Source organism: Cyclopterus lumpus, chromosome 14 (assembly GCF_009769545.1).
Source record: "Cyclopterus lumpus isolate fCycLum1 chromosome 14, fCycLum1.pri, whole genome shotgun sequence".
NCBI classification, from domain to species: domain Eukaryota; kingdom Metazoa; phylum Chordata; class Actinopteri; order Perciformes; family Cyclopteridae; genus Cyclopterus; species Cyclopterus lumpus.
This window is the reverse complement of record NC_046979.1, coordinates 18,983,328-18,995,301: the sequence shown is the minus strand read 5'-3', so window position 1 is coordinate 18,995,301 and position 11,974 is coordinate 18,983,328. Positions and strand designations below refer to the sequence as shown.

Here is an 11,974-nt window from a genome sequence, read left to right as displayed (position 1 = left end):
ATCAAATCTAGCTATTAATCCATTAGAGGGTAAGGGTATTCTCTCATGACAGCAGAAACCATTTAAACAAGCACATTCAGAGCTACAATCATGTCCATTGTAATATGATTGCAGATTGTTGCTGCTCACCACCAAACTCAATGTACGCATGAATCTCAAACTAATAGTTTGGAAAAACCAGTGGAAACCAGTGGAACTGTTGTATTGCAGAATACAACACATGGACGGGAACTATAATATATGATATGTTCTCTGACAATGATCCATGTAGAGCATGTGGTGCATTATATCATATAATCTATCTAGTCTATGATTCATCAGGGTGTGCAAGAACAGACAGAGACAACGCGGGTGGTATGAAGTGATTAAATAGGTTTATTTGATTTACAGACATGTACATTTTCTATCACCCCCCCCCCCCCCCCCCCCCCCCTCACCCCACCCCCCCCCCCCCCCGATGGGAGCGTCACAGTTCAGTTCTAGAACAATATTCTTTTGATTTCTCGACACTTCTCTTGTATTGACGCGCTCTAAACATAAAAAATAACCTCTGTTTTCTGCTCAATATCAGAAATAGGTTTCTTTATACAGAATTCTTGTACGACAAGAAGTAGCACATTTCTCAGCACAATCACGTCAGTGATTAACAACGTAGAATTACTCGATACGGACTGATACTCCTCAAGGATTTCTCCTAGATCAACTAAATTTGGCAAAGTGAAAAACTCTATTCGTGACCCATCTGACCAGAGCCAGCGTCCCTCCTCATGGCAGGTGACCACATGCGTGACAGGACCTCTGAGGCGGAAGGCCGTGGAGTCGATGCCGGGCTGCGGTTCAAATCAGTCCCGGAACTTTAAGTGTGCAAAATGGTTTGATCAGTTGACAAAAAAAAAGAAGGGAACAAAAAAGCATTTACAAGAGCTACAAAATGGATGCAAAAAAAAAAAATGTTTGCACCCTAAACATTAGAGCCGTAAAATCCATCACATCGCAGTTCCTTTTGTGTGTGTCATATGTGAGAGAGGTCCAGTCATGATCACAGTCATAATAAACTCAGTGATGTGAGAAGGTATTGTGTAGTTTCATCAAGATACAAAAGGATGAAACAAACAGGCATTTTCTAAACCCAACAACATACAACAACATGTAGTATACTCAAACCTTAAACTTCCCTTTATAGATTATTCTTCATTATGATAACAAACAAATAAATCCATTGCATCCAAGCTATCATTTACAATATATAAAGTTGCTGCGTGTATATAGCTTTATAACTCTCTCTCTCTCTCTCCTCTCTATATCTATATATATATCTATTGTAGTTATTAAAAATGAAAACTCATTTGGTAACATTAAGAAAAAGAAAATCAACAAAAGGAAGGTAAGAAGCTTAGTCCATTAAGAAGATGTAGGTGTGTAAACGCCTCACATTCAGAGAGCTCCACGCAGTTGGAGTGAAGCTACAGCACCCCGCACACAGCCGGTGAGTCACGCTCGCACATCGACGCTACGAGAACCCACCCTCGACGTTTCCCTTTCGTTCCTCCGCTAAGGTCATTCCATCCTCCTCCTCCTTTCTGTGTTTTCTTGGAGGTCTGAGAATCCTTTTTTTTCACTTTACGCATCAGTTTTCAAACCTTTGACGCCATTAGTGGCTTCAAGGTTTTTAGTAAAAGTGTATCCACCAGGTGTGATACACGCTTCTAATGCTTCTAATGGCGCTTTTACCTAACTCTTTACAAGCGACTAGCTATAGCGGATGCTATTTCAACCTTTTTTTGCATTACAGTTGCATGATTTACAAACACGAATTAAAGCATATGAGGAAATCTAATAAAAACACATTTTCCCTTTGTGTACTTCTATGTCTTGTGGCGGCTGTATTAAAGGAGACCCCTGCAGAGGGATCTGAGGACCTTCTGGTCTGGTTTCAAAGAGGATGGGGGTGAGATTCCTGTGTTATCAGCGATAAGAGCTCGCCGTCAGTCTAACCTGGGGCGGAAGGATTTCCTGTTCCTGTCTGGAATTTTGCTTTCCCTCATTAATGGAGTGATGACCGCGGCCCCTGCTCTCCTCAAAGGTTCTTTCTCCTAATGGTGGAATGGGATATGTACAATTACAAGGGGGACCGGTCTCTCTCCACAATGCGCAGTATTGTAACCGGCCTACACAGTCTTTGTGTGGGCCGCGTGTCCGGAAATTCAAAACCAACCATCAGAGAGCTAATCCCTCTGGAGAGAGCTGCTCACTGATAAAGGCAGCGTGGATCAGAAAGGTCGCTTCTTTGTATTGCTTCTCGTGTACACAAAAAACATCGGCGCTACTCCTTAAAAGTCAGAAGAGAAGCCTTTCATTTAGTTTTGGGAAAAGCATTTACATTATAAATTATTTTAAAAAAAAACATATAGTCCAGTGTCTGCTTTAAATCGCCCAGATTGCATCATCGTCCTTCTGAAACAATCATAGGCAGTGACCTCCAGTTTCAAATCCAACATCACGCAAAAGAAAAGAAAGTTCACGAAAAATAATGTGCAGAAATCTCTGCCACGTTCTCTGGCACTGTGTCTACGCCGATGTAAGTGCTAACAGCTCAAAATAAAAAAAACACACACGCCGGGGTCAAAGGAAACAGCTGTTTGATGGGTAAAGCTCCAATTTTTAAGGCTGATTCACTGACGGTAACACTTTTTGGCTTTTGACGGCTATGTTTACATGCACAGCTGAACTTTGAACGATTGTGAGAATGCTGTGAACTGTGTGTGAACAGTGTGTTTAAGTCTGGTGTTGATGCCGAGGCTAAGATGTGCAGAGTGATCGGGTTTTAGTCGATTACGGTGTGCATGTAGACATAGTCAGTGATCAGAAGTCATGAGGGTTGTTGTTGGTTGGTCAGTGCAAAGTAGGAAGGAATGTAATGACGCTATGGCACTTGGTGCAGATTAACAGCCAATGTAACAGACAGACAGATGGACAAACAAGCAGACAGACAGGGCAGGTTCATGGTCAGCATTCAGTAGTATGGCATCAGGAGTTGGAGGGGTGATGGGGGATTGTGAGCCGCCCCCCCCACCCCACCCCACGTCCTCCCTGGACGGTTCAGTGGATCCTCGCTGACAGAGGCGAGGAGGACACCAGCTGTCAGCCGGCCGGCATCAGCTCACCGCTGTGCTCTCAGCGACCTGTGATTTAGAGGCGTCTCAAGGAGGGGCAAGACGCTCCCTCGTTTCAGTTCTGAGCAGCCTCCATGAGTGTGTAGAGAGGACGAGCAGCAGGAGCCAAGAGCAGGAGGAAGAGGAGGAGGAGGAGGAGGAGGAGGAGGAGGAGGAGGAGGATTGTGGCGTGGGCGGCGGTGACGAGAACGTGGAACGTGGCTTTCGAGGAGTGGATCAGCTGGCCTCGCTTTTTATCTCCAATTTGTCATCCTCATAGAGTTTGGCTGCTCTTTCGGGTGGCCTCTTCATGTTGTTGTCACCTGCAAGAGAGAGAGACAGAGAGAGAGGAGAGAGAGAGAGAGAGAGAGGAGGAAATAGTGCGGTTAGATTCTGGCCTCACCACAGGACACTCTCATGTAATTAATGTTGAGGTCGAAAGCTCCTGGGCCATCTGTTAGGACCTTCCTGGTAACGCCTGCACACCAGGACCAGCCTGTGACCTCAATGTTTTCCTGCACACAGCATACCAACACATAACCCCCCCCCCCCCCCCCCCCCCCCCCCCCCCCCCCCCCCCCCCCCCCCCCCCCCCCCCCCCCCCCCCCCCCCCCCCCCCCCCCCCCCCCCCCCCCCTAGTCTATACAACAGCAAGCCATAAACCACCAGTAACACACAGAAACTCTCCATTTTGGGGCTTGACCATTCGATGTTGATGTGATTATGTCTTTGTGTATATCCAATATGTTACTAAACATATCCAAAATATTAATGTCTGTAAAGGTTTGCTTGATGTAAAAAGGCTTTTCATTGCATTGTATCAAATATGTCAAAAACACTGTGACTGAGCAATTAAGGGAGACTTAAATATGTTAAATGTTAAAGTTATATTGTTACAGTATGCCAGGGAGATCAAGTAAAAGTATAAATACAATGTAAGATATTAATAATCAAAATAAATAGTGGTGTAACTTCAGGAGTCAAGTAAATGTAGTGGAGTAAAAGTACAATATTTCACACTGGATTATTTGCCTCTGTTCACTTGCATTGTGCTCAATTGCCCGTATCTTTTTCCGCAAGGTCTCTCGCTGAAATGCACATAAACAAAACACATATGAGGAAAAGTATGGCGCCTGAGGGGAAAACTACTATTCGGCGATTGAACCATTAAACGCCTGTGATGTCTTCAGATTGCATGAGAGAGATGGCTGTTTGTCATGTACGGTGGCCTGGATGCTCCAGTACTCAAACTACTACTGCTGCTACAAGAGGATTAGTGTAGGGAGCTCGGAGGAGCGATGTCCCCTAGCTACTGTCTCGCATTCCCAAACACACACCCAGGGATCCACAGTGTGCAGACATAGACATATACTATTGCATATGTACATGCAGACACGCGTCATAAACAGGAGGTGTCAGTCGTCGCCGTGAACTGTGAATTGTTCGTGAGCCAAACTGGAAATGAAGATGCTCAAATGCCAGCGCGACGTTGAGATGATTAAAGCTGCGAGATGCTTTGATATGCGCGAGATTGGCCCGCCTCCTTGCAGAGTACTGCGCTTGGAACTGTTGGCTTCCCGAGCAACGGGGGGAGGTCTGAGCGGTCTGGCAAGCGGGTAAACGTGTCGTGGGTTTTGGCGGCGACGATGCGAGTCACGCGGGATCTGATTGGCTTCTCGTTCGAGGACGGTTTCGTACACGAAACAAAAGATTCCTGGAGACAGAGAGCACCGATCGGGGTTCTCTCTTTCACGTTTTCATTGTATTATGAAAGAAGAAAGTCGCAGGCCTTTCTGAATAAGCTAAACAGGTCAGAGCCTGCTGTACACCGTGTGTGTGAATATGTGTGTGTGGTCTGTGTTCACTGCCCATTCTGCTGACTGAGCACTCAGAGTTTTGGTTGAATGATAAGAGTGTGAAGAAGGAAAGTATGCGCCTGCAGCTGTGTAAACACTTATAACGGTTAAAGTTTGGACAGCGGTGACCAAATCAGTTGGGCTTCGCGATGTGAGTTTCCTTCCCCAGTAGCATGTAGATTGTGGTTACTGAATAAATGAGCGCTAAGCTCCGCTGTCAGATCTCACGGCGCTCTTTCGACAGCCCCCCCTCACCCCCACCCGCAATGTCCTCCAGGTTATCACGCGCCGTGGGGTCAATCTGGTCGGCAGAGGAAGTTAATTGGATCTCAGTGTATCTGATCTCCGTCTGGGATTGCATCACCGGTGATTAATAGCTGGCGATGTCCAACAGCTTAGTCGATCACTGCTCCTCTCATTTTGTGTCATTTTCTCTCCTCCTCTAAATTCCTCTCCTTCACTTCCACTCCTTGTCAGACCTTTACTACAATCTGAATATCACCACAGTGGCGCCTCACGCCGGCAGCTCCCCCGCCGTCTCTCTGTCCTATTTGTTTCCCGGAGCAGCGTTGAAGACCCGACACTTGTCGTCGGAGAGCGGATGAACTGTGAACTGTATTGATCTGCGAGTCAGACCCGAGGGAGGGAAGGGTGGCTGACACTGATTGGATTATCCTTCCACAACAGATTTGTTGAAAATCAATCATCGCAGTGGTTCACTTCAGAATTGAAAAGATCAGCTCGCAGGTACATTCGACTCTGACCTCATGCAGCTGGATGTCGCTGTTCGCTATAATTAGCTCCCGTTTGACAGCGGGGAGAAAATGCTTGAGCTGCTGTGTGTGACAGGACAGAGGACGGATGAAACCCTCAGGCTGAGAGCGTCCACTGAAACCTGATATGTGTGGCAGCCATGTGGGAACCTGTCACGTCACCCGTGTGCATGCTAATGCCACCCGGTCAATGGCAAGGACTCGGAGTAAAAGACCTTACAGCTTTAGTTTGACATATTGTAGCCCCCTAATTTGCAAACCGCGTATCCTCCATTTTTCTTCATACATTTTTCTAAAGCATGCCACAAACTTTTTTTTTTTTTTTCAGATTGATTTCCTGCTTTCAAGACAGCCATTGCTTCCCTTTCATCAATGCACAATGCTACTCGGGGAGCCTTTACAGTTGCTTGTGATGGGCAATCTATCACACTATCACAAGGCGTTATGGGGTGATGCAGCCTCAGGAGCAGCCTCTCTGCTGGCACATTCAAGGACACGCCGCAGATTTGAAATGTGTCCGACTGCAGATGCGCAACATGTAAAATTCATACGAGACATTGAATTAAATTCCCCACAAAACCTTCTCACAACAGTTAACGCCTACGCTCTGAATTATTACCCACAGAGTACTTTTTAGTATTTGCATTCCATCGTAATACAATACAGCGCTGCACGACGACACGATGAAGCCCTTGAACCTGGAATGCAACGCTTTTCATCGGCCGATGCTCAAAGGAGACGTGACTTCACTGACTTATGACAGACCACCAGGAGGCCAACGGTGAGGAGGGTCAAACATTTAAACTAAAAGATATTACCATCAATCTTTCCCAGATTATTTACATTAAGACAACCATCGTTCTGTTCTGTTATCTGCGCTTTTATGTTTAAATATGTTTAAGGCATTGTTTAATGCTAACTTTAAGTGAATTTAGCTATTTTGTTTTTATGAAATATGTTAATGAAGGTTTAATAATAAAGGCAGCAGAGGTATGAAGGGTTCTTGTAGTTCATGGGATTATCCCGTCATCCGCCTGCAGGAATTTGCACTTTTGATCGTTTTTTCCCATCAAATCGACTGTTGCCTTCAAATACTGCAAAGAGTTCAACTGGCAGATCACACGGCTTCCCCAACTGAACTGGAACCATTCTGTAAGAAAGCCCTTCACACATCGACTCCCCCCCTTCTCACAAGTTGGTGCAATTTCATCATAAGCTCTTCTCAGCGAGTTTTGGATCACATCTTGGTTGGCATATTTTAAAACTTGCAAACCATGAAATAAACTAAGGATCTGTTTTCTTTTCAGGAAAGCTTTTGAAAAAAAGTCAGTAGTTTGTCATACAGTCATCACTCTTTTTCTGACCTTCTACATCTCAGCCTGCACGAGGAGCATTATTAGGTGTGGGAGTGTGTGTGTGTGTGTGTGTGTGTGTGGTGGGGGGGGGGGGGGGGACAATAAACCCAGCAGTACACACATCCATGACCTATTTCCTTTGCTCTTGAAGTACATATAGTAGGAATGTTTAGAGGACAAATAAACCCAGATAAGGTTACATAAGGAATGATTAGGAAGGGGTAAAACCTTGACCTTTTGGCTAAACATGATACCCTTTACAAATAAGTCACAACAGATTCCTTGTCCTTCTAATCAGTGAGTCAGAGTTTAATCTTGTTATTCTTTACCGGCAAATACAGTCGCTCCCCATTGTCCCGCAGTGCAAAGTTGGCTGGTGTGCTGCCAATTATTGTGTCCTTTTTCTTTGCTCCGTTAATAATTAGAGGGGTTTTGCACTGCGTGTGTGAGTCTGATAAAGACAGGAAGGAGGGAAGGCAGCTCAGGTATTGATAAGAGGCCAGATAGTTGGTCAAATAACCAGCACTCCAAGAGTGCCTGGACACTCCCTGAGCACAATGGGAAATGGATTATAGATCAATAGTATGTGTATCATCATCATGTGTCCCCTCCAGCGTTTACACTGTTATTAAGCTTCGGATAGCCTCGGGTCAAAGTGCCTTTTAAGTCCTGAATGTTGTTTTTCTGTTCCTCCTAATGAGAGGAGTCTCTACATGATGCTTCCCAGGTAATGAGAAGAGAGCCCTATAAATGCTGATGTTCCGAGACCGTCGCTTTGTCAGCAGCCACTTAAACCGCTGAGGTGAAAAGCACTGTGTAAAAGCATCTTTGGGAGAAAAGGTAATTTACCTGGTCATACCTTGACTGTGGAGGGTGGTCGTGTCATCTGGCTCAACCTGGGGAGAGAGGAACGGCTTTTAGGAATCAGGGATGCACAAACACCTTCAGACAGGACCGTCTCAAACCACATTCATCAGCTATTCTTCTAACCCATCCCACGTTTCCCAACAGTACGGCCATCACATGCGTACTGTCTTCGCACACATCACTAAGTGTAAATGTGGACTGGGTAGATGTGTGTGTGTGTGTGTGGGGGGGGGGGGGAGGCACTGAACTAGAGCTATTAATGGCAACCCCGCAGCCCAAAAAAAGCTAACAACCTCAATAATAAAGCACTCTTTAAGGCTGGAAATAGAAAGGCGCGCTCCAGTGAGCTACTTGTTCGGCTCCGCACTTTTTATAAATAGTCCTGAATATCTGAGGACCGACTCAAAGGAGGAGGAAAAAAAGCTGCAAAACGCTCTAAAGAGAGGGGGGGGATTTATAAATCGGGGGCTTTATAGCGTGAATGGAATCTATAAATATTACAGTTGTGAAAAAAGTCTAGTTTGACAAAGTTGTGGATGTTGTCATCTTTCTTGGTCCCTGAGGTGCTGTTCGCAGCTTGTTACATAAGAGCTGCTGCTGTTCAAGTTTGAGTTTATTCTCCATTGGGAGGCTTAGTGCAAATCTGTACAGTTCTGGAGAGGCCTTTAGTTTACCATGTGAGGTATGCGACGGTATGAATATATATACTGTATACATACATATTTATACACCTTGATGTAATCTGACAAGCTGGTGCATGATTAACCCATCAGTCGGTGAGGCAAGCAAGCTAAGCTGGAAGTGAACAAGGACTATTCTGATGTACACATGTGCTAAATACATGATGCACTTTCTGATGAGTTATTACCATTTATAACTGCAGACTTTCTATTTATTACTGTGTATCAATGACAGTGCTGCTGACTTGTTTGCTCATTGGACAAACTCTTGACCCTTTAGTAATGTCTTAATGATTTGAGTTCATTAAATAGAGGGGGACTTTTGTGTACCCAAAAGTTTTGGATACTCTATTTAGTAAAAGTGTGAAACAACTCCAAAACCAGCTTCCACACATCTATGTTAAAGATTGTATTTGTGAAAAAGTACATATCGAAACAAGCGTCCAATGCCTCCAAGTGTGTCTGTGTTGTATCGGAGAAAGTTTCACTCCATCTGTTGCTCTATTAGCTTTGCCCTACAGCTCGTTGTGTGAAAGTCAAGGGGTTGTGGTTAGATGTAGTTTGAGTGAACTTCTTCTGCCCACACTGTGCAATAATGTGGTGAGATATCTTAAACCTCATACTGGACCACACACTACTATCTATTACTGGCACGACGGACGGCAAGAGTGTGACTTTTCTTTTAGTCATTGTTCCACATTTATTTCCTGGATCAGGTCCAACAGAAGCCACAGCAGGGCTTAGTGATGCCTTTGCAGAAACCCCTTTAAAACTATCAACATTACACAGAGGCAATTATTAACGGCTTAGATGGTGCTTGACCCCCGGGATTATCAAATGCAGTAAGTCCACTGAAACTTGAAGCTCAGTCTCCACATTTCTTTCACATATTTTTACTTGTCATCTACAGGACATGATTACAACTGGGCTTATTCTGCTTAAGTTGTACAACAATCTCTTTTCTACAAAAGAGTTTTTGGCGTGGGAACAACAAGCGGACTACTCCACAGGGTGAAGACAAGGCGGCTGCAGACGGACGTCAGGCATCAGTCTGCCATCCTGTTTAAAAATGTCCCTCATCTTCAACAGGAAGGAAGTCATTTCTGAGGGCGCTGGCACCAGGGGAGTAAGTCAATGTGATAAAAAGTAGGAAAAAATAGTCGAAAGAAACAAGAAGTCATGTCTCACCGTCTGATAGAGGATGAGTGTGTTTGCTTTAGCCTTTTAAGGCCATGGCCAGCTATGCCGTGCCCCTCTGGGGTTCGCGTGTTTGGTGTTGGAAGGAGAAAAATATGAACGCATGAAAAAGAGGGGCGGTAGCTGGTAAAAGTCTAAGTAAGCACACTTAAACAAATTGATGGCTAGAACCGCTTGTGTCAGCTCTGGAGCACTTTTAGCTGACTGGGACTTTGTATTGACTCTGGGGCCTTTCTGAGTCGTGCAGGGTTGGCACCATTGTTGGCATCACTGGGCAGATTGTCCCCGACACGCGTCAAAGCCCCACCACTGGATAAGACTACAGCATTGTCCAGTCAAACCTCCAACCTCTTATGGCACTCAGAATAACACCAATATTATTGCTTCTTCCCAGCCTCGTGCACCGAAGTGGTGCGTTTTGGATTTGTGGAGCTCTTAGTCAGAAACTCAGCGGAGGACATCTCGAGCGTCTGTCTTAAATATTTAAAGAATGAACAGCAAATTAAATAATGACGAGTCATTCAACAATGTCTGAGTCACTTACTGTTTCTCGGCCTTCTCCCTGTCATCCAGGAAAAACAGCGCCGTGGCCAGGAAAAACATGCCCCCCCAGGACAATGATGAAGGGACAGAGCATGAGGGCATAGCCAGACTGAGGAACCGCCACAGCGCTGACGTTGCGTAGCTCTGCTGAAGGGCGTCGGAGATCTGCACCACAAATACACACAACGACAAACAGACACACACACACCATCACCAAAACCCACCACACATAAACACACACAGAGAGAGAGAGAGAGAGAGGAGAGATTTTAATCAACCTAATCATCCACCGAAGGTTCTTCAAAATATCCCTTCAGAATCTGACACACGCCGCGATGCTGGCTGACTGACTCAACGTGCAGAGCGAGTTTCATCACAGCGACAGGCAAAAGTGACATGATGTAAGACGCCCTGTTTTTGTTTGAAGCGAGGCAGAATTTCATAGCTGATAGCGCATATTGCTGTCAAAGGCTTGAGGGAAAACAACAGCTGGAGAATGGTGGGTGTGAAGGGGGCTGTTTCTGCCTCCCAGCGTCACTCACGAGGCAACTCTCTCTCAAGCAGATCACCGTGCCGACAATCGTGATAGGGAGGAGGCCGCCGATGGTAGCTTTTAGCCGATTATGTGTATGTATGCGCAACAGGAACAAGAGCTTCTTGTGCGTGTGTGAGTGAGTGTGTGAGAGTCTAAGCGGCCATAGGTCACGCCGGCCAAAGCACGTTGACTGCATGTTAGCGTCAGCAGAATGAGATGCTCTACAGAGAGAGAGAGAGAGAGAGAGAGAGAGAGAGAGAGAGCGAGAGAGAGAGAGAGCTGGAGAAGTGCTGACGGGAGGATGTCAGTGGGAGTGGTCGTGTGTGCACAGTATGTGGTTGTGTGTGTGTGTGCGTGCACGCATCACGAGGAGTGATCGGAGAAAAGAGAGGAAATGGGAGTACGTCCAGCTGGTGTGTGTGTGTGTGTGTGTGGCCAGCGCAGAGCTATTTCCTCAGGTACAGTAAATTGCCTGGCAACGGTGCACGGCTAAAATACCATAGTGAACCGCTGCATGTCTAATTATCGAGCTCGAAGGCATTTCTTGGGAGATTGCTGAGAGATTGTTCCTGGCGTTCCTCTGCCACCCACTCTGCCTGCGGCAATGTTGTGCTCATTGCAGTATAGGAGGAGTCCATTATGTGTTTCTCGGGGATGCTAATGTGACAACTACTTCGGTCTACGTGCTGATGGAGAGGGATCTTGGCTGGATCTCAGGATGTAAGATGTTTTTGCACAACAGGAAGTGGTAGTGGTAGTCGTGTGGCATTTGGACACAAATATTTGCACTGGGAACACCGCGTTGGTTTGTAGAGCTGAGCGCATCATCTGCTGGGCTGGTTGGTGCGCATCTGAAAACCCAATTGTGAACTAAAAGGACTGACTCACTCCCCTTACTTTCTCCTGTGGTTGCCTAGCAATAACAACCGGACGTTTTTTCTTGACATTCTCCACTCGTGCTCATTCACAGGATTTGTGCCAGTCTGCAGGGGCGACTGTATATCTGCTCGCGCTCA

The 11,974-nt window shown here is 45.8% G+C and overlaps 1 protein-coding gene across 1 annotated transcript in view; it reads right to left on the bottom strand.

The window, feature by feature from the left end:
- Window positions 1-459: 459 nt before the first annotated feature.
- The window catches only part of spns2 (spinster homolog 2 (Drosophila)), a 56,500-nt gene continuing 44,985 nt past the window's right edge, over window positions 460-11,974 (bottom strand). The window contains 5 exon segments of the mRNA XM_034550415.1: window positions 460-3,475; window positions 7,986-8,032; window positions 10,425-10,489; window positions 10,491-10,531; window positions 10,534-10,588. Of these exon segments, the coding sequence (XP_034406306.1) occupies window positions 7,990-8,032; window positions 10,425-10,489; window positions 10,491-10,531; window positions 10,534-10,588 (204 nt within the window). The 3' untranslated portion in view covers window positions 460-3,475; window positions 7,986-7,989.